The sequence below is a fragment of the Drosophila nasuta genome, chromosome 2R (genome assembly GCF_023558535.2).
Source record: "Drosophila nasuta strain 15112-1781.00 chromosome 2R, ASM2355853v1, whole genome shotgun sequence".
Classification (NCBI taxonomy): Eukaryota; Metazoa; Arthropoda; class Insecta; order Diptera; family Drosophilidae; genus Drosophila; species Drosophila nasuta.
The window spans coordinates 1,350,320-1,375,384 of NC_083456.1; the positions used below are offsets into that span (position 1 = coordinate 1,350,320).

At 30.4% G+C, this 25,065-nt stretch overlaps 1 protein-coding gene across 1 annotated transcript in view; it reads left to right on the forward strand.

Annotated features, from left to right (window-relative positions):
• Positions 1 to 25,065, forward strand: part of LOC132787701 (calcium-activated potassium channel slowpoke) — a 42,758-nt gene that overhangs the window by 568 nt on the left and 17,125 nt on the right. The window contains 14 exon segments of the mRNA XM_060794965.1: positions 1,021 to 1,179; positions 1,309 to 1,420; positions 1,753 to 1,904; positions 2,240 to 2,407; positions 6,028 to 6,119; positions 14,258 to 14,315; positions 14,317 to 14,369; positions 14,792 to 14,849; positions 14,851 to 14,898; positions 20,994 to 21,146; positions 21,252 to 21,407; positions 23,283 to 23,395; positions 24,302 to 24,460; positions 24,518 to 24,594. Coding sequence (XP_060650948.1) covers positions 1,021 to 1,179; positions 1,309 to 1,420; positions 1,753 to 1,904; positions 2,240 to 2,407; positions 6,028 to 6,119; positions 14,258 to 14,315; positions 14,317 to 14,369; positions 14,792 to 14,849; positions 14,851 to 14,898; positions 20,994 to 21,146; positions 21,252 to 21,407; positions 23,283 to 23,395; positions 24,302 to 24,460; positions 24,518 to 24,594 — 1,558 coding nt within the window.

Here is a 25,065-nt window from a genome sequence, read left to right on the forward strand (position 1 = left end):
AGACAAAAATAAGTAGAGAGTATCTCGTATTCGAGAAAACTTTTATCTTTTGTATTTGTTTATTGTAGCTTTAGTAACTGCATGGGGGAAAAATGACTTGCGTGTAAAGTATAGCATTTGGACTTTATTGTGTCACATTGGGTTGCTGTTGGTTGCATGTCAACAACGTAAGCTACCAAATTTAGTATTTCCATATACTACAAGTATACTATAGTACATACTGAAATTAGAATTGATTTACTGGCCTCAGAAAGCGGCTGCCTTTGGTGTTTTTAATGTGTGTACGTATACGTATGTATGTATATGATATATTAGGTTGCTTAAAACCTTATAAGCAAAAACCTTTTTCTACTGATAACTATATGATAAGGAGCCTACATAAAGAATGCAGGTATTATATTTTAATATTATGCATTTGGCAGCGTGGCAAGCCATCAATTAAATTTGAATTACTGTTTTGTCAAGGGATTTTTGTGCAGGTATTTTGTTAGATGTACAAGATTAATGTTAGAAATGGCCGTTTATTTTGTATATATGTATGTATCTTTAGTAAAATTTGTAAAATCATGAGATATGGGTTCATTTAAATGTTGTGTAAACAGAAATATTATTTATTGCTATTTTTATTTGCTCAAAATATTGTTATACATTTTTGTATTCCTAACATTACATGATAAAATTCGGTAAATTCGGTTTTCTAACAAATTACGGATACAATTTGGTTTTAGTGGATAGATAAAGATATTATGATAATGATTCAATGATTTCAAAATAATTATTTTTAAAATTTGGACAGATAGATTTCGAATCTTTAACTTTACGGAATAAGGGTTTGATTCTTGAATCATAAGCTTTAATTTTGGATAGACTTAAATATTTCGCACTTTTACAACAACTGTTTTAGTATTCTATAAGAACTTTTAGGTATATCATGAAAATAAAAACATAAATTGAAAAGTTTCCGTAATAACTAAGTCCAGTTGTTAGTGGTTAATAATTGTTTTTATTTTTCATTTTCAGGTCGTACTCGTATTTATACTCAGCATTGCCTCTCTCATTATATACTTCGTTGATGCATCTAGCGAAGAAGTCGAAAGATGCCAAAAATGGAGTAATAACATTACTCAACAGATCGATCTCGCATTCAATATCTTTTTTATGGTTTACTTTTTTATACGAGTAAGTTGCACTGCGGCTCATTCGCATATCATTTATTTAGTATGAAAATGCAATTGGCTAAACCTTTTCTGTTTAATATGTTACAATTTCTGTTTTACAAATTCTTTTTCATTAACAACTTTATTACAGTTCATAGCGGCGTCCGATAAGCTTTGGTTTATGTTAGAAATGTACAGTTTTGTAGATTATTTTACAATACCCCCGTCCTTCGTATCAATATATTTAGATCGAACTTGGATCGGTAAGAACAAAAAATACTTACAAAAAATATTACAATATTGCTCAAAATGTTTTTTTTTTACAAAGTTATGCATACAAATCGGTTACAAGAATAAATATTCCGCGTCTTCTTCATGCTCTACTCACATATATATTCTTTTTTGCAAACTTTTTAAATAAACAAATATGTCGCGATCGATTTGTATGCATGCAATGTGCATTACTCTACATACATGCACCTATACATATACAAATGTATATGTACTCGTATACATACGTATTTGTGTGTATGTGTATGATATGTTTGAATGAGCCCCCAGAATTATATATCATGAATGTATGTATCATAAACAGGTCTTCGATTTCTTCGAGCGCTACGTCTCATGACTGTTCCAGATATTTTACAATATTTAAACGTACTAAAAACATCGAGCTCAATTCGCTTGGCTCAACTAGTATCCATTTTTATATCCGTGTGGTTAACAGCAGCGGGCATTATACATCTGGTATGTAAACACACACACACATCCTTATGCACCCAACGACATCAACACACTTACACATACCCTTTCCCATCCTTTGTATAAACATACGAGTAGTCATCTACATGTATGTATGTATGCGTGACGCGCATCTTCCAGAAGACTTTGTGACAAATTTCAGCATGTGCTGGAAGCCAGATTTTCTTTAACGTAAACGCTATGTTGAAATTTGTTACAAAGCATACTCGAACATAATTGGAAGATTCGCGTGGCGTTTTTTCTAATTTTTAATAGCCAATGGGATGCTGATGCGTGTTTTTTGCAATTATAAATTGCGATTGCATTTACTTAAAATTTAGCTGGAAAACTCTGGCGATCCGCTGGATTTTAATAATGCTCATCGTTTATCCTATTGGACCTGTGTCTATTTCCTAATTGTGACCATGTCAACGGTAGGATATGGTGACGTCTACTGTGAGACTGTCTTGGGAAGAACATTTCTGGTGTTCTTTCTGCTCGTCGGCTTGGTAAGTTAAATTTCTTGCAAAGTAATACTAAAACCATAAACCATAAATATACAGTTTGCATCAAACTCTAAGCTTTATTTTAGTTGTATCCAACAAGAGAATATTTCCTTTCTCTGTCTCTCCATCACGCGCGCGCGCTTTTCTTTCTTGTCGTCTAGTCCCATTGGGCTTAGGTCAAACAAACAGTGGGGTTCGCAGTGCTGATATGTGTGAATGATTACATTGTGGTTGTTTACCAAATTTACCTAGAACAGTAATGCTCAAAATTAGCTTCTTCTTATTTACTTCTTGTTTACAAAGTATCGAAGTATATTCCTAAAAATCCCCAACCAAGTAGCCAAAATACCGAGAGTAGCATTTACTATAACAATTAACTTAAACCTTCATTCATTCAAACAGTTTTACTTCTACTACGTTCTAGAAATATACATACTTACAAACTACAGTTGGATTAATATCATATGGACTTATACTATAAATTTACTACTATTTAATTCATTTAATGTTATCAAATTGTATTTATGAAATATGCTATATTTATGTAAATACATACATAGATCGACATTATAACGCTGCACTCTTTTGATTATTCATTATATCTTAAAGTTTAATTTGAGACTCAGCTTTGGTTTACGTACTCGTTCATCCACGTTTAATTATCTTCATGCGTCTCAAATTGCAGTTATCTATTGTCACTCGACGTATTTGAAATATTCTAATTATGCACACACAGAGCCATCTACTACATCTACTTACTTACTCGAGCAGCAGCAGCTGGTAGATGAATCATTTTCTTCATTTACTTTTCTTATGAATCAAAAAAGAATTGCATGCGAAGTTATCGATTTTTATAATGTGTAACTTTATCGATTTGCCTTTGATTTTGTATTTAAAATAATTTGTAGACAAGACATCGAAACAGACACCGACATCGAAACCGATATCGACTCCACAGAAACACTGACTGTGGGAAATTATGATAAAAATATAACATAGCAGGCTTTTAAAGCAGTTGGGATATATTCGATATTTGAAAAGTATTTTCGGTCATAAATGTTCAATGTTATTGTTTTTTCTTTTTGCATGAACTAATTCTGACTGCCACAAATTTGATTTAAGTGTAAGAAAACAAATTGTAATTGCTTTTAAGAAAGTGCTTATATACATACATACGTACTGTATATACACACACAGATCGTATTAGCGCCCTCTGGTGTGATTGACAAAAAAGTTCCGTTGCTCTGATAATTCAAGAACTTGTCGGCAGTAATTTCTTAAGATTTCATTTTAAATAAAATAATATATAATTATTAACAATTATAGATAAAATTTGTTAATTTTGGTATATCTTCGTGTATATGAAATATTTTAGGCAATGTTTGCCAGCAGTATACCGGAAATAATTGAACTCGTCGGTAGTGGCAATAAATATGGCGGTGAACTCAAAAGAGAACACGGAAAGAGGTAGTCTATAACATTCCAAATAAAGTATTAAATGTAATAAATTACATAACATCATATATATATCTAAAAATACCTCAATATAACCAATGGTACTAAAATACCAATTAAACAATATAATCAATTGATGAAATGAAGATCTCAAATATCCTTAGCGTACTCTCTGAGCTAAATCGCGCCTTTACGTGTAGAAAACTGTCAGATGTCAAAAGTAAAATAATTTTTTAATTTTTTTGTTTAGTTTTCCAACGATTCAGACATTTTTACTAATCTCATTTACTGATCCAGTAAATGCATACTCCTATTGAGAATTTATTTGAATCCGAAGGTGCAGGTGTTTCAAATTCTGTGCATTTTCATTCTCAACCACTTTTTGTACAAATACAATAATGTAACGATTTATTATCTGCAATAGTGTTGAATATTTACTTTTAAACTTAATCAAATTACACATTTACTTAGTCTGTTACCCTTTTGTTTTATTTTTTATTTACCACACGAATTTGTATTTTGGTAACTCGCATATAAAGTTGACTGTTGACTGTGATGCAAAGTTATACTAATATCTTTACCCTAATCTCAAATGTAGATGCAGTCAACTTTTTATAAAAAAAGATCGTAAATACAACAAGTTTATAAATTTATATTTTTTTAATAAGTATTCTTAAACAAAGCCCATGACATTTATTATAGTTGCGAGGCGCTTTAAAAAATTGTTAAAACTAAAGTAACTACAATATTTGTATTTAAATTTTCTATAATTATTCGATTAAACATTTAGTTATAATAATTTTTAAAGAGATTAGTAAGAATATTTAATGACATTTCTTAGTTCTTGAACATTTTTATTTCATTGCGTTATTTTCTCTCAATTTGAATTTATTTTTCATGGAATCCAATTGTAGGAGTGTGTTTTACAAAATTTTCAGTTTTTTAAATCTGTTTTGGTTTTCGTTTCTTATAATATGTTGCCAAGCTTTTAACGTTTCTTGTATTAATATCAAAGAAACTTCAAAATATGCGTTTTTTCTATTTGCAATGTTTCAAAGTTTTTTTTTTTTTCATATCTTAAAGCATTTGTGCAAAACCATTTGGCGCATTGTTGTTAATTCACATTTAAAGCATCGGTCACGCATTGCCAATAAAACAATGTAAACAAAGTACACGTAATAAGCTATAGTATTCTATAATTTATTCGTATTGATCTAAGAATAAAACGATTTTTATCAGCGTCAGTTTCTTTTTAAATTTCTTATTGTTTTATTCTGTAAAATGATATTCCAAAATAACTTTCTATCAACTTAAAGATGTCTTCTGAGTACGTCTGCTTAAAAATTGTCATCTAAACCAAAAAAGTTTTAGAATGAAATGTTATTTACATTAAAATCAATGGAATACATATTTTGGAAATTAAAGGGTGTCAGGTTGAATTTAAATTTTTAAAAATTCCATAGGATAGCAATTTGCATAAAATACATCAACAATTTTTAAGTACTCATTATATAATTTGTATTTCAACTGCCATCACAATAACCCGAGAACTTTAACCGTCAATTGAGAGAGTTCTTTATCTGTCTCTCTCTCTCTCTCTACATTTGCAAATGTGTAGGCAGCCATTGCACTCTTCGTGCACAGCTGTAAATCTGTAACACTTGTAAATTTTAGATAACATGTTTTATTACCACAAAAAGTAATCAACTCATTAATTAGAGTTAAAGGTAAACATCTTTGAATTTGCAGAAAGCCAAAACTGTACTTGTATATGTAAAATAATGTACAAATAGATGTAATATTGTCAGAGTATCTACTCCTATTTTCGACAAGAGATTATTTTAAGTGTGTATATACGTAAATAAACAAGTATGACTGTGTGTGAGTGATCAATTGAATGAGTTAAGTATGGTCGTTAGAGTGCCAGTATTGTGCGTTATGCGTTGTGAGTTGAAATTCCTTGTTTCTTTTATGTTGTGCAACGTTTGCGTCGTCGTCGTCGTCGTCGTCGTCTATAAGCAAAATATGCATTTTTTAACACGCAACAGCCAAACAAAACAACACCAATGAAGTTAGCCCATATTTGTAACTGCAATTGTAAACGAAACTCAACAACTATTTTGGCACTTTTCTATATTCTAAATGTGTACGTGTGTTGTTGAATTTAGGCCGTGTTCGCTAGTTGGATACCAGAAATCACTGAACTGGCTGCCCAAAGAAGCAAATATGGTGGAACATATAGCAAGGATCCTAGAAAAAGGTACACGAACATGTTGCTGGCTGTACCACAATCAAAAAAAAAAAAAAAATCTAAAAATTACAACAAATACAATCGAAACGAAATAAATAAATAAGTCAATAACAACAACACAAGAAAAAGAATCAAATCTCAAAATTGAACATAAAGCTACAATCGCTACAATTAATTTAACATAATTCTTTCTTATATTGCATTTTTACTAAACTTCAAAAAAGTACATAAACCTTTTAAATATTAGTTCATTTTTATTAATTACACTTTTATATAAATATTTTATTTTCTTTTAGTTTTATTTTTGACTTCACTTGAATTTGCATAAAAATATGATATTTGCTAGGTATTCGAAACAAGAGAAATTTGAGATAAAAATTTATACAGTCGCCGTAAACGGATTGTCTTACAATTTTTTCTCAGCAAAAAAATTGAGAACTAACAGACTTGGTATTTCGAATTTCTCAAAAGGCATTGGTTTCTTGGTGGCACGTGTAAGAGATAGACATGATTTTATTCTGTGAACATAAGCCAAAGTGTAAAATATTCGAATTGGTTGTGAAATCCTTCTGTAAATTTTGTTTTGTCTTTATATGTACTATTATAATGAAGAAATACGTATCTTGTTTTATTTTTATTATTTTTATTTGAGCTTTTAAGATCGATTTTTTGTGTACAATGTTAACTATACGTGTATGAATAGGCATTTCTTGTGTGTGTACAACACTTTGTTCCAGAGCACTATTAATGGGCCAACTTATAAAGTCGGCGGTTGTGTAGTGTGAAAGGGCGAATTTCCTTGTTAAGCGCTGCTCCCATATGAGCGAAATAAATTAGATACACCACTGATGCATAAATGCAATTATTAAAAGAAACAGATGAACTCACATTCTTTGCCTAATTTAATGGCGAAAATATGCCAAGTAAATATTTTTGCAACTTGGTTGCAATATTTTTTAATGTCAATTTCATATGTTAATTAATGTTATTTCTCTACACCAGAAAAAGCCGCACACGCACTCTTTTCATGGTTTTTAAAGTTATCATATTTTTGGATGTTATCGCTTTGCGATATCAGTGCAAAAACATAGGTTGTCTATTTTTTTCGTCTGTAGAACAACTGATTTGACATCCACATGCATTCAAGTATCGAAGTATCGATATGCTTTATTTATTTTCTGTTTTGAACTGAGGAACGAAATGTGCGTTGTGCGGAAAAACGCGATTTCGCTCATCTGGGAACAGCGCTTTTGACTAGAACTTAATCTACTATACATATTGTTATATGTAGTTTTCTTATCAAACTCAATATTTATTCATTTTATTGTATTGCAAAAATCGAAGCGTGCATGTATCATATGATATTGGTAGAGTAATTTCAAAATTGATTCCAAGCAAGCCAACATATCAAATATCCACATATACATACAGCCAATTTTTTTTAATATATATATGTATATATTTTATATATATTAACATGTATTTCATGGATTGGCAATTTTTATTTTAAGGAACAATTTACAGAAGGTTTTAAATTTCTTGCGTGTGGCATAAATCAAAGAGAAATCTATGCATTTTGGTACGGAAAACAATGCAAAACTTAGGAGATTTTTCCTAAAAACTTTTGATATGATTTATTAAGCAAAATGAAAACAATTTGAGAATATATTATAGCATAAGCCAATGAATTATAAGGCTATTTGTATTTTTAATATGTGCCTTACGTTTTCGTTTTTTTTTTTTTGTTTGTGTTTGAGCATTGAAGCAGTGCAGAACGAGTTTTTATGCAATTTCAGCAAAGTCACTTTATGAGAACAAATTAGTATTATTTCATAACAATTTAGTTTGTTCCGCTTTTGAACCAAATAACTTTTATAGATTTTTGGTTTTTAAATTTACCGAATATATAAATAAGGAAAAGATATGCATAAAATTGAATTGTTTGTTGGTTTGTTTGTTGGAACCCACACCTTTTGCGGCTTTAGTTCTCTATTGATTTTTTGTGTATGAACATAAATTTATTCAAAGTTTTATATAAATTTATTGATTCTAATGAAATACATACATTAACAAATGCTGTAGAAACTTTTTGCAATTTTTATACATAATTATTATATTCAATTCACTTGTAATTACATACATATACTCTACTAAACAAAATACTACATAAGCCGTATGTTGATCATACCTAATACATGAAACACCTATACTTAATCTCATCAATTTGATAAAATTAAAGTTGTTAATTTGCTTGCACCTTCTTAGTATGCCGCAGCCACGCATAACAAGTAAGAAAAGAGCGCGGAAAGCGCGCCTACAAACGAATATTCTAGGATAATCCAATAATTTGTTATCGGTAACAAAAGTATCATATTCAGTATTCGTCTCAGTATTAGCATCATGTCCACATTATCTACAAATATTTCCCGATTCCTCAAAAATATCCACATCTACATATACTAAGACTTTTATTACTCTTAAGCACATAATTAAAGAAAACAAAATACAACAGTACATTTTGTGAATTTCTCTCCACAGATTATCCAAAAAACACACATTACGCAGAACGACCATACTTTGTCGTAGTTTGTAGTTATCGTCAATTTATGTTTATAGGCACCAGAAAGCCCAAGACAAACACAGTCACAATGAAATAACATATGTTTATATTGATTTATTGTGTTATATAGAAATTAGAGTATTTTGTTTTTCTCTCATACCTTTTATTAGTGATATATGTGCTCGTGTACAAATACCGATTTCATATGTAGAATAATTTTGCTGAGGCCAACACGTACCCCCAAGAAATCGAAAGCCTAATGCAAAAATTATATACTCAACCTTCATGTGTATTATTAACTAAATGAACAACAAAATAATTGAAGCTTTTCTAAATGGTTAATTGATAAATCGTAAAGAGTGATCCGCAATATTTGTTCTTTTATTTACATTTTATTTGAATATTTCTCTTTCAGTTTTCAGTTTTGGTTGTGTGCCAGTATCATTTGATTTCGAACATATAGAAACTTTAGATAATACACCCACAAATAATAAATTATGCAGGAACAGCAAAAATACAAATTATAATCTCTATGAAATAATGCGGTTTTGAATCGTCGAAAAAGTCTCCTTAGGACTCTTCTGAGAGCAGCTAAGGTCGAAATTTCACTCTGTCTGTCGCCTTGTGTTAACTCCTTTACGTTCTCCGAACCCTGTTATACTGAATTGATTATTGTTTGTTTTTTTTTTTTTTATTTCTACCAATAAAAAGTATTCAATAGTACAACGAAAAGCCGAAAAATATTTCACTATCATCATTATCTTTCATACTGTAAACAGGCGATTTTTGCAAGTTGTATACCTGAGATTATAGACTTGATTGGAACAAGAGCCAAGTATGGGGGCACATTAAAAAATGAAAAAGGGCGAAGGTGAGACAAACTAAATTTTCTTACATCAACAGACAATTAAATAATCAACAACTTATATGAAAAATGTATAAAATACTCGATTTTTATTACTACAATCAAAATAAATTTTATGTAATCCACTTAAATCCGTTAATCCGTTAAAAAAAGCAAATCAAAATTAAATTTCTACAAGTGTTAAAAGAAGACGATATCAATTTAGAAGACAGCTATATCTTCAAATCATGAAATTGTGCAGTTCTTACCTTTCTTGCGCGTCATCCATATGAATCCTTTATCGGGAAATATTTGGCTGAAATTTGATTTTGATTTATAAAAAACTACTCACCAAACAAATAAAACACTAAAATACACTTATCTATATATACGAAACTAAACAACATTATACAATAAAACGAAAGCCTCATAAAACACGGCCGTATAATAAGCATAGCCAAATGCCAGCGGTAGAACTACCTCGATTAATACGCATACTCCATGAGGAACTTTGCAACACAACCTCTTAAAAAAAAGAAGCAACAATCCATCAATCACCTGTTCAGACTGAAACCGAAATTCAGAACATTCGATCAATCACACATACACAAGAATTCCCACAACAAAAGTTCACAAAAAGAAATTTTAACTAAATTACAAATGCAAAAGCAAGAATCAACGAGAAATGTAAAATAGAAATAAAAGTATTCTTTTGTATTTTATTTTTCAACAAACTCATTTTGTATTGATTTTCGAATTTAGTTTCATTTCCGTTATTTAATCATGTTGTATTCTCAATTAACTTAATTGTGATCTACTTAGCGTGCGAATAAAACTTTCCATCAAATGTAATGTCATTGCAACGGACGGTGTGCATTGGTCATTTGTTATGTTTCTTATTTTGATTTTGAAGCTCGCCACATCGATTTAATTCTATTATTTGATTTTGATTGGCATTTTGAGAACTATTGAAACCTGTTCCAAAACTGTATCGTACTTAAAATTGTTCTGAGTGTAAAATGTGCGTACTTTAAACTACCACAAACTATATCGTTGTGATTTTAATATAATCTAATTGATCGCCAAATTATTAACAAACTCTTCTTCTATTTTTCCTCCTTATAAATGCCTATGTTTATCGTATCGACGTATATCTTGCTCTTCTAAATTCATTATCATTTGATTTACTTAGTTTCTCAGCGCTTTCTCTGAGCGCAAGTGTTGCACGTTTTGTGTTCCTTATTTTTATGTGATGGGAAAACAAATGTCTTTTCACCGAGCTATTCGACCAAAGGCATAGGAAGATCATAAAATCTTCTGTGGGAGTGGAATCAATCAATATAATTGGAAAATAAAACAGCCTTTACATATACATACATATATCAATTTGGTTTTATTCCTTTTGTATGCCATCATTTAGACATTTTGCATTCGTATTAGCCCTTGAAGAATCAGTGATTGGTGTTAAATATTGTGTTTCATATTCGTAATTGAAGTCGTAATTCATATATATATATATATATGTATATTGTGCAAATCAAACTTAAGCGATTAGACATTTATCGATAAGACTGCATATTATACAATAATAATTCATAAATAAGAAACTTGATATCTTTATATTAGAAATGCATAAAGTTATATACGCACACATACCAATAAAGAAAACGAGATAATACCCCAATGTCTGTGAGATATTTAAAAAGTGACATTTTCATAAACTGATCAAAGTGTTCATATAAAGCTTTGATATTTGTAGATGCAAACAGCGATTAAACATTTCATGGCCGCGATCATATAGAGTACAAATATGTATGACTGCCTAGCATATGAATTGAATACTAATGACTGTAAAATATACTAAATAGTAAAATACTAAATATGTGTGTGTAATATATATTAATGGATAAAAATGCTGCTAATGAAGTTCGTATACATATATAAACAAATCATATATTTATTCCATCTGTCTCCATTTCTGTCTCTTACTGTGACTATCTCTCTCTCTCTCTCTCTCTCTCTCTCTCTCTCTCTGTATCTATGTCTCTCAGTTATCTAAATCAGCTACTATTTCTAGTCGATGTTGTAGTTCTTGAGAAACTTGTATTAATATCTTCGCTATGTACTCAATTTGGAATATATTGTTTTCGTATCTCCTTGTTTATTTTTATTAGTTTTTATTGTTGGTTCTCTATTTATCATTCTTTGAGATTCTATTAAAATATAATTGCGGTAACCACTACATAATAAATAAACAATCGAATTGGCGCTTATAACAAGACCACATACGATTGAAAAATAAACATTAATATCTTAATCCCATACTTACTGTGAAATAATGTAAAATGCATCTCATAGGTTAAGATATTTGTAGACTCATCTACAATGTTGTGTTTGGATACAAGCTATAATTGATTAAATGTTTAGTATCAGAACGCAATGTAATCGATTAGCTTCATATTGAGTCAATTTCGTGGTCTTTTCGTGGTCGAATGTTAGAAAATGACAAAAATGTTATACTTAGGAGAGCAGTTGTTGCTATCAAGCGACAAAGGAGCTTGTTATCATTAATACAACAGAAAGTTACACAATCCGAAAAAATTCACATTCCCGAAATTGTTTCCATTACAGTAATTGCATTTTCCCAATACACATAACAAAACGCTATTATTCCTTCATTTTTTCAAATTTAAAACTATTCTATCTGATTATAAACAAATGTTGTTTTCCACTTTGTTGAAAACTATTCGTAGTAAATACAACTTTCGGATTCATTGTGTTGGCAAATCAACAATCAATCAAATTTGCAAATCTTTATTTGTTTTTTATCATATGTCGTGTATATGCGCAGTTATTAATAATAGATAAAAATTATGAAAATGCGTGGCCAGGCATAAAATCTTAAATTTTCACACCACTTCTTAATTTCAGACTTATAAAATTGCATTTAAAAAAGAGCATTGAAACAAATATATTCGCACATATGTATTTTATTTAGAAGCAGTAATTTACAAAACACCAATGCAATTATAATAACCAAGTATCTATGTTAGTTGGTTTGTTTACTAATATTAATCACAAGATATTCTTCACTGTAAATTAGTTAGACTTAATTATATGCATCCAGCACACGATACACATTTTATCATGTTTTTAATTCAGACAATTCATTGAAATATATGTATAGTATGTATTTTGAGCATTGCTCAAAATTTCTAAAACGTTCGAAACAGCGAAATTTCCATATAAGTATTTCATTACGTTGGTAATTCATATCGAAGGTTGAACTTCAACACTTCCACTACATCAATTATGGATTTGATGTGTTCTCTAAATTCCTAATGAGTAATGTGTCTATTATTCTCTAAATACTTATGATATACAACTGAGAGATATTTGATGAAATACTTTTTAATATATTGATTTCAATAGTAAAGTTTGAAGACATGCACATTATGTCATATTTCGTACAATCATTAGGGGATTTACATATGGATATGTGCATGCCCATTTGGTTGCCTGAATGCATGCATGCTTGTGATAAATCAAACACCTATACATCCTATTAAAGACAAGTCTATCAACCTACTAGAAGTAGTTTTGTGGTACAATCGCATACTCTGTATATAAGTACAACGATTATAAAACGATTTGGTCATTTTTATGCATGTAAGTTTGTTATTATCATAAAGGTGTGCGTAGCTAATCTTCTGTTAATACAATCTATTAATTTATTTGTAACTATTTTGTTTGAGCTGTTGAAGTGAATTGCAAAGTGCAAAGCCGAGTCTGCTTTGTAAAATGTTGATTTCAAATTTGTTGTTATACTTTTAATTTTTTTTTCGTTTGATTTATGTTGATACAGATTTTTGGGGTAGCAGACTAAATTCATGCATATTGCAAAACATTTGTAAATTTATTATAATTTATGTAATATCTTATAATTTTGGTATCTTTATTTTATATGAAAATACAATGTAATTTTATGATTATAATGCTGTTTACTGTTTAACTACAAAGATAACACTGACAAGTTATAATAGTAATCATAATCAAAACAAAACAGTTGATAACGAGTACAAATAATATGAAAATATTAATAAATAAATAACTGAAATATACACCCCTGTGTATTTACACATGAAACTTCGTACACCCATACACTATACACTATACACTATACATGATCACGCTTTCCTCAATTCATTGCATAAGAGCACACAGAAACTGTTGCATCAACAAGAGAGCGGACGACATCCCACTTACACTCAAATTCAAATATTTCTGTACTTAAACAGACAGTTAACATACGTATACACGCAACAACATTAACATTCATTGGCATAGGCTTACACACACGCGCACACAAGGAATCACATTATTCACTGCTTGTCGCTTGAAAAGGACAGCTTTACACTAAGCCAGTTTATTAAAATCTAGTAATTTATCGAAAATTATAATATGATGATAACATAATATATTATGAGCAGTTGTCAAGAGTGCTGCCAGGGTGTCCTATTTAAGTGGCGAGCAGTGTAAACATACATACATACATACGTATACATATATAGATATCTTCATGTAACTAACACAACTTCCATACATGCGACATGTACACGGCTTACAATATCTCACACATACATACATAGGTTAATCTTGTTATAAATTGAAAAGAAAAAACTTAATCCAAATAAATACTAATGTATTTTTCCTTACACAACAATTACACAAACTTGTTCCTAGACATATTGTGGTATGCGGTCATATAACTTACGAATCTGTGTCGCATTTTCTAAAGGACTTTTTTGCACGAAGACCGTGAAGATGTCGATGTCGAAGTAGTCTTTTTACATCGGTAAGTTATCATCTCGTCTTTACTTAACACATTTTGGAAACTTAATTGAATTTGGTTTTGTAATTATTTAAAAATAAATTTAGACACAAATCAATTTAGTGCTTAAGCAGTATTTAAGCAGACGAATGTAGGATTCAAGCTATAAGCAAATGCCCTTAGAAGTTTAGCAACAATTTATGAATCCAAATTGCATTTTGAAACCGACTGCGGCATTTGCTTGTTGCTTCTGATAGCTGGTGTCTATTAAATAAGTCTATAAATATAAATTAGACCAATGCACCTATTTTTTAAGTATTGCTTTATACGTGCATTAGTTGATACTGAACACATAAACAACATTTTTCATTTACTTAAATGTAATTTAAATATTTCATTTATATAATTAATAACCATATAATGTAACGTAATGTAAAATATAATAGCAAAGAGCCTGACCTGGAGCTAGAAGGACTGCTGAAGCGTCACTATACAACTGTGGCGTTTTTTTCAGGGCACAATGATGAATGCAGTCGATTTGGAACGAGTCAAGGTACACAAAAACACTTCAAAGACGCCAATCACAACAACATTATACAATATGCACATACACAAACTCACACTTACCTAAAAACACTGCGACATACATGAAAACATTCATGATTAAACAGACTACACATCCGCACACAAAGACACTTAATTACTGGTCAGTCAAAAATGAGATAAGTTTAGACGTGAAATTGACGGTCACGTATCTATCATATACTAAGTATATTCTTCATACATGTAGACAAATGGCTCAACTCGCATATGAACCTACAGTGATCAATAGAAGAGAGAGTGTTGCATTTTCTATGTCAACTTCAAGTCAACAATAGCTACAGTCTATGATAGTTCGGAGCAGTCTCTATCTGCACAGTTAAAATTCGTAAAACCGCGATTTCTCAATTTGCCCACTTTCACTATGAATTTTTTGTACTATACAATTTTATTAATTTTATGCAGTTTCAGAATTTTTTTTTAATTTAACTTCACATTTGCCAGATGCTCACTTAACATACAATATATACAAGTATTTCCTTAATACAAATTTTCTGAAAGATATATGTTATTTGTGAACTTTGCGAATTCTTTTTATAGATTTTAGGAACATTTTGACTTATTTTTTCATTTGTAACAACAAACACTATCGATAGCTTTATAGCATTTTTAAACTTTGTACACATTGGCTTTGAGTAGTATAACCTGCTCAATGGAATGTCCATTAGCTGGAATTTAATTGAAGTTTGAATTTTGTATTTTATTCCTATTTATTATATTACAATTATCTATCTAGAATCAAACATACATATATTTATATAGTATAAGATCTTTTAAATATTTTATTCGAGTTATATATCCCTATGCCTTAATTTAAACGTATTTACATCTACATACAATTAAGTATGTAAAATTATGTTGCAAAAAGTATCTAAACAAAAATTAGAGACTTTAAAGGCATTTTCTATACGAGAAATTGCATTTCAATATAAAAAGTAATGCTTCAAATTATTATATACAATCAATTATATATGCAAAAAATGTATATATGTATATTATAAGAAGTCGAGTGAGCTCGACCCCACTACCCATTTTGAATAGGAGCAAAACAGAGCGGTATTATTTTTGAAATATACCAAAGTAAATACTAAAATATACCGATGGCTATATGTGGTATATTGATATAGTACTAAATTAAAAATATATTATAGAGTACTACAAATTTCAGATCGTTAGCCAAAGCAGCTAAGATCCGATTGCAGCAGCCGTTGTTTGCCACACAACAGTATTTCTTGAATAACTTCGCCAACTTTTATCCGATTGCATTTTAATTTTCAGGAATTGTATGCACCGAAAATCGTGACTATAGCTTCACTTCGATTGTTATTCGATTTTTTTCTCTTATAGTCTCTGAGATATACATATGTAGGTGTTCTTCATACCGATAGACGGACAGACAGACAGACGGACATGGCTATATCGTCTTGGCTGTTAACGCTGATCAAGAATATTCATAATTTATAGGGCTGGATATGACTCGTTCTGCCTGTTACATACAATTCCTACAGGCACAAAGCTATAATACCCTTCTACTCTTTGGGTAGCGGGTATAATAATAAATATGTTGTTACGGGCAAATTAGTATTGCACATTTTCCGAATTAAAGTATACATACTAATTAAGAAATTGGATTTACAAACTAAATTTTCGCTTAAAAAATCATATCCCTAACTTCAATGCATTTTCTCGAGATTTCTATCAATGAACTAAACAGAAGTTTATCTCTTTGTCCTGGATATACGAGTAATGTTAAATTAGTTTGTATGCTGGTAAAAACGTGCAGTATTATAAGTAGATTTAAGACTTTATACATTCGCGTATATTTGTTTTTAAAGATGTATCAAGATTTGTAGTTTAGATAATGTGAAATACGATATACAAGATTAACAATTATTTTAGTTTACATTAAAAAAATAGATTTAAACTTACTTATATTTAACTATTATATAGTCAAAATAATTTTTTTCTGAAAGCACATTTATTTTTAAATAAATAATCACCTTAATTTTCGTATTATTTATTTCTTTCCTTCGTTTGCATCCTCAAATTACAAAATTAAAAAACAATGTGTTCCTAATTGTGTTGTCACACCACCCGCAATTGACTTTTATGGTTTCAAACAAATCATCATAAAACTGTCTACATTGGAATATTCGAAATAACATAAAACTACTCTAAACTCTATATTATTTTTCTAAACAAAAATATCAAAAATCAAAAATAAATAAATAAAAAAAATTATTTGTTACAAAAAATGAAAACCAAAAATAAAAAGTAAACCGCCCGATTTGGAACTTGAGGGTTTATTCAAACGTCATTTTACCACTGTGGAATTCTTCCAAGGAACCATTATGAATCCCATTGATCTGCAAAGGGTTAAGGTAAAACATTTCTTTATTTTATATGTTTCTCTATATTGGTCATCGTATAATTATTGATATTTTATTTTGAGTATTTTGTTGCTTATGTTTTATGTTGTGCGTGTTTGTCCAACCAAAATCATAAAATACCTGACAGAAAACTTCATCGGTTACATACTTTCATACTTGCATCAACGTACGAAGTTCTTACATGTATTGTAATTAAAGTAAATAACGATACATGCAAATCATTAATATATGTATATTTATGTTTAACCTATGTATTTGAATGTAAATGATAGCAATAAATGTTCTCATTATTAATATCATTGTCGCATATAATTTCCTGAGCTTAGTTAAATGTGTATTAATTGGATTAACATACACATAAATCATTTATTTGTGTCAGTATTTGTTGGTAATTCAAAAATAATAAACATTTTTGAATTAAGCTTAAAACAACTGCATTACCAACGTGAGTGTAAATCTTTAACTAAATGAAACAATACTTTTCACTTTCGAGAGAACACTTACATTGTTGACATTGTTATTGTGTATGCAAATATTGACCTCGCATTGCAATATTAATTTAAGCGAAGTATTTTTTTTTCATCAATTCACATTACTGATACTTTTAACTGACTTATTATATGTATATGAATAAATTATGTATTCATGATTTAAGTAATATAATTGCATATATGTACTTGTACTTACAAATGTTAAGTATTAATAGTTAATAATTAATAGTTAGTCAGGCACTACTATAGATGAATATCGCTCCATACAAATAAAATATGATACCCAAGCTATCGCGATAAAGGTTTTTATTAATAAAAACAACTAAATGATTTTATCAGAGGAATATTATTATTATGATTATTATTGTTATTTGGGGTAAAGAGCTATCAAAACCCATAATATCTATTGTACGTCCTTAGATCTCCCCCTTTAGAATTCATGAATTTTAGTTGTGAATTGGTAGGATTACATGTTCTCCTACAATTATACAACTTATCCTGGCCAAGGCAGTACTATGTATATAGAGAATCTTATCTTAGTTTTACACCAATGGCAATTACCGATAGCTATTGTACATATTTTGTAATAGCTTACATTAAATTTACCAGTCAGGTTTTTTGGATCTCTCTTCTAGAGTAATCCTTTCGAAAAGTTTTTGCTTATGGATCCCTTACAGAGTTATTTCTTGCCGCACACTAATCATGTCCTGATTATGACATATATGTATTCCACAAAATAAGCCAGTCCTAAGAACAGTCTTGTTTGTCCGCAGCTACATTTGCTAACTTATTTACTGGAACCCACCTTAGAATAAACCTGTTATCTGATCCTAGTTAACATATTTTGGTGGGACTTCTTGAACAAGTTACTGTGGACTTACGGAATGCTATCTGATTTATATAATATCTATACGTTACGTTTTAATATAAAGTTAACAAGTAAGAAAGCTGCAGTCAAGTGTGCATGACCCGCTGCCCACTTCGAATAAAAGCAAAATAGTGTGGTATTATTCTATAATACATATACCGAAATCTATGTTTAATTTATTGATAAAGTATTACAAAATATATTGTCAGTCAAAGCTGCCAAATGCCGTAATAAGTAGACGTTTTTCCCCGTACAAATGAATTTCTTAAATAAATTCAACATTTTTTATCTGATCTCAACCAAATTTTTGGCAATTATAAACACTATAGTTATTATTATAGGTACCATAACTCTTAGCTTTAAAATTACGCTTTTTATTTGATTTTTGTCGATTTTCCGGTAGCGGGTATAGAAATTGAAGAATACTTGTCGCCCTATGGTTTGAATAAACTAGTAGTAGACCAATCCATACCCTTTCTATACTGATTCCTGAACAGAATCACGCGATGTTTTATCAAAGGCAGAATGTAGGTCTAGAACATTTTTACTATTAACTGGTTCAGTTAACGATAAAGACCACAGGCTCTACTCGAAGTGTACAACCATGTTTTGGGATGTTGATCCTTCCGCTCTTGTTTTAATAAGTCTAGTAATAAGCCGTTTAGGCCTAGAGATTCATAGGGATGGAGGCTGTCCAATTAAGGTAACCAACTTGTCGATTTCCAGATTCAGTTATAGTCCGGAAATAAAAATTAGGTGCATAATATTAAAATGGAGAAAAAAATGTGTGTGGTTAAATTTTAATTCCGAATTTATTAAGCTTTTCCAGAGCAAATATTTTCGAACATGGGTTTAATTAAGAGTTTTAATTCTTGATTTTTTTTCTGTAAGAGAAATGTGTTTGAACAGTAAACGTAACTTATTCAAGGTGGTGAACATCACAATCGAATTATCATATAACTTATTTTGTAATAACTAGAGTGTATTTTAACGTTAAACACATATAAATCAAATTTATCGTACATATATCGCATTAACTGTAAAAAATACTAATTAACCCCGGGCTTTTTGTTAAAAACAACGCAGGACAAGGTTTCTAGTTGGATTTAGTATTTGGCATTATATATATTAATTTATTAGATATATCAAGAGCAATTCGTTTTCCATTTATATTTTCCACGACCAGAGAAACACACGATATTAAGGGAGTGAATTTTTCCAAGATTTTCAACTCAAAACTATCAGTTATCACAGTCCTTCGTTAAAAAAGTGTTTGCTAATATTCAATGTTTGTTGGTTTTTGATAGAGAATTGTTGTGCTTTTTATAATAAAATACAAAAATTATGGGATCAGGGGATGAATTAATATGAAATATATATTAATTTTTTTTTTCTCAATAAGTTTGATTATTAATGTATTCACTTCCGATCTACACATGTAAAACTAATGTAAAAAGTTACTTACACCCAATTCTGAAATACTTATGTGGTGTTCTTCATCTGTAATGCATGTTTGCTTCGTTGCATGTTACTGATGTTGCTATTGGTGGACTGACAAAGTTATCAATAGCAATCAGTTTGTAGTGATATAGTAAATGTTAATGCCATTATAAATGACTTTAGTCTTTCCGTTTGTATTGTATATTGATTTTATTCTATATTAGATTTATGAAAAAATAAAGAAACACAAAATTTTAATATTCCTTCACACTTGCACTTTGAGCGCTTACTTTTTCAGTTGTTTATCATTGTTGTTGTTACCCACAAATGGAAGTTGAACCGAAATGAAAAAAAACTTCACTATTTAATCAAGTTTACACCAAACGCTTACTGTTTCTCTATTGCCAGGGTTACCAAAACTAATTGAAGCCATGTACTCTTAGTGTCTATACAGAAATCAGGCATAACATATATTACTATAATGCCGTTTAAATCAAACACTTCACATATGACATTTCAACAAGCTCATGTACAGTAAATAGTTACGATGTCAAATTACATGTTAACCTAACCGCTTATTCATTTTTACGGCAAAGTTGAATGTGATTATAATCACTAATAAACTTGAATATTTTGAAGTGACACGCCACACAACTAACAAAACATACGATTGTACTTACTTAACATAACATAAATGTACACATAATAGGCCATCTCCACATTGAACAGTATAACATAACAAAATAAAATAAAATGAAAACAATAAACGTCAATAACAGCAAAGACATAGACAAACGACTAACATCTACAAGCCTTAACCTAATAATAATAATCCTTTAATAATGAACTATGTATCTAGGTACATGAAGCCGATGCCTGCCTGGTGCTAGCTAACAAATATTGCCAAGATCCCGATGCAGAAGATGCTGCGAACATAATGAGAGTTATCTCAATTAAGAACTACAGCGATGATATACGTGTCATCATACAGCTGATGCAGTACCACAATAAGGTAAGCAAAAATGTGTATGTGAAGATATGCATATAGTAGTCAAGATTGTAGAGTGTGTTAAATTTATGAGATTTGTATAATTTGGGTCTCAATATCATTTTACAGGCGTACTTGCTTAACATACCGTCGTGGGACTGGAAACAGGGTGATGATGTCATTTGCCTAGCCGAACTGAAGTTAGGTTTTATCGCGCAGAGCTGTCTGGCACCCGGGTTTTCAACAATGATGGCCAACTTGTTTGCTATGCGGTCTTTCAAGACGGTAAGTATTGTTAAAGAAAATCGTGAGGACACCAAAAAGGAAAATTCTATTATATACCAGACACAAGCACACAACTGGGGCATATCGAAATCCAGAAAGCAGGCAAAATTAAACGATTAGCTAATAACGAAGATAATTGTTACTTATGTGAAGTGAATAGAGAGAAGGGACTGTCAAAAGTCAGTCGATTATTTCATTCAATAAATCTTTATTATGTATGTACGTCTTTAACCCCATAGTCGCCAGAAATGCAATCTTGGACAAATGATTATCTACGCGGCACTGGCATGGAAATGTACACTGAAACATTGAGTCCCACTTTTATTGGAATACCATTTGCTCAGGCCACTGAGTAAGTTGCGCAGCGGGCAGACCAAATTCTATATGCTATCTACATATCGTATCGTATCTACTATCTTACTCGTACTACCTACTATTCAACTACTTGTTAATCGTGCAGCGTTGAAAATATCGCATTCAACAATAAAACAAACACGAAACAAAACGAACACTGCTATTACACATATACTACATATAGTACATATACAAATCATTTTAAACACACACACACACACACACACACACATACATACACAAACACTCACTCAATCTCACAAAATAATCATATTTTCATCACTTATATCTTCTGATCAGTTCTAATTGATGTTGTAGCGATTTAATATTCTCTGTTTTTCATTTTGAGAAACAGCAGAAGCGTTTTCATTGAACTTAATGTCTGGTCATTTGTAATCTTATGCAATTGCCTGCCAATGGTATTATTATTATTTTCATATTTTTCTATCTCCTCAAAAACAAAAACACATACATATATACTAACATACACATGCGCACATACACATTTCAAAGTACAGTGTGAAAAACTAGTGTGTGTTTTATGATATTTCTTGGTGTACTTAATGTTCTCTCAATGTTTAAAATGCCTTCAGTGTTTGCAAGTACAAATGACATTCTTGCTAAATATTGTTTTCATTTCAACTAAGTTCGCAGTCTGACAGTTTTATAAATAACAGCTGAACATTTTAGGACACAAATGCACACTGAAAAAAAGAAACACATATACTACACACTTACATTCCATTAAATTACACTAAGATATAGGGAATATTTAAATTGCTAATTATATAGTAGCTTGTATGCTGCGTCCTCTAAGCTCAGAGCAAAACTATGCCAGCGTACGTTTAAGTTTATGTTTTCTTTATCTTACGGCTTAAAGTATTCATCTTTTGTTTTTATTTTGCTTATATTGTACAATATCTTTTTGGTTTTGGTTGAAACTCTAAAATGCACTCTGACCCTAACTGTCTAAGAAGACCCCAGTTATAGATACATATGTATATACCAATTATCCCGCTGGAATTTCCTGAAAGGTGTATTTGAAAGTTTAAGGCTAATTGATTAGGAAAATGTAAAAGCCAAAGCTTACTACCTACACTAAATCATATTCATACAAGCACTCCTTTTTCTCCAAGAAAATAAATCACGCACACACAAAGACTCAGACCATTATCCATTGAGGTTATTAAAAAAGCCCAAGTGTGACCACATGTACATATGCCAAAAAATCCGAAAATGAAAGCCCGTATGTGTAGTGCGTTTGAATGATAATTACATGATTTGAGCACTACACTGTTACAGTCAAAGCCACAGAATGTTGGGGCTGAGCTAATCGATACCAATATTTATATCAAAATGTATAAGAGTAAAATTAGTTGAAGGCCTCGCCAACTACACTGAGCCCAAATCTATTACATCAAGAACCAAAACCACAAGAACAAGAAACAAACAAATGCCACGTAGCTAATTTAGCGAACTTACTAAATCCAAACCACAACAAAACCATTTTCTAACTTTCAGTCACCAGACACACAGGCCTGGCAAAATGATTATCTTCAAGGTACAGGGTGTGAGATGTATACCGAAACTCTATCACCTTCATTTACCGGCATGACATTCCCACAAGCCAGCGAGTAAGACTCCAAAATGAGAAATTAGTGAAAACAAATTTAAGAAAATACGAAAGATTATTAAAGAAACAAATGTATAAAAACTACTTTTGCCTTGTACAATATGTTAAATTAATAATATAATTTATTAAATTTGTTTTACTTCATTGGTTTTTTCCGTATACTAACTTTACATATAACAATACAATTTTTGTCCCAATTACTATTGAATACCTAATAGTTACTCTCAAGCAACTTAATTTCCTTACTGAGCTCCATAAATATACGTACTTATAACCATGTTTCAAACGATAAATCAAAGTAACATGAAATTAGCAGCAAACATTAATCGACTTGTACCAAATATATTTAATATTATTATTTAGTTTTTCGATCAAGATAATTTTTACCTCGCATTCGTACGCATAAGAATACACACCCTGCTTGCAAAGAACACCACTCCCCATCAAAGCCGCATTCACTATGTATGTACATATGTTATGTACCCACTATGTACTATAGCATACTTAAACATTTGTCACAAAAGCATTATGAACTGCAACGGTTATCGTTCATCTGAAACTTACATATAAACCAATTTAATCAATGTGCATGCGATTAATGTTTTTTTTTTTATCACTCCGACCTATCCTCGTCATATAAACATAATCCTATCGATCAACAGAGCTTTTATTTGTAGTGGCCGACTATTTGTTAATTTATTTATTTTATATCGAATTTGTAAAGCATGTATGTATGTAATTTGTAAACAGTAATGTAAAGAGCATAAATATGTTTTTCCTCTCACTTACAAGACGCAAGAAGCATGATTTATTTACATTTGCAAAGTTTAGCCAACTGAGTCCAAATTGTTATAATTGCATTATATAATCCTATTGTTTTTATATTTATCTATTTCCGTGCCTATAGACTGTGTTTTTCCAAGCTGAAGCTTCTACTACTTGCCATTGAAATTAAAGGCGCTGAAGAGGGTGCAGATAGCAAAATTTCCATAAATCCCCGAGGCGCGAAGATACAGGCGAACACGCAGGGTTTCTTTATAGCACAAAGCGCTGATGAGGTCAAGCGGTAAGTTACCTAATCTATTTATATATTTACGTTATTTGGCATTAATCCTGTCTGCAGTGCGTGGTTCTATTGCAAGGCGTGCCATGAGGACATTAAAGATGAGACACTTATTAAAAAGTGCAAATGTAAAAACTGTAAGCATTCTTTTATTCCATACATTTGGTTGTACATAATTGTATATGTATTTGGGTTTCATTATTTCTATTTACTTAAATATTAAATTAAATATTTTCTGTTCATTTTGTTTAAGTACTCGTGAAAAGCGAAGCAGGTTAAATATTTTGACAGTCAAATAATCTTAAGCTCTATTCTTAAAACATAGGCAGTTAATATTCTCATAATAATAAACATTAAACGTATATATTTCAATTTAAGCAGCGTCCAAATGGGCGATCGAATTAAATTCCCCTAAACTACCTAAAAACCTACTATTCTTCAATATTTCTAACTTACATCAAGACTGTTATAACAAATAAATGTATTTATCCAAAACTTAATTAATTGTTTATAAAATTACTTTAAAGACTGTAATAATGCATTAGAAAATTCTTTATGGCAGTCTTGATAGAAGAGATATGACGATTACAAATTAATTTTTATATCTA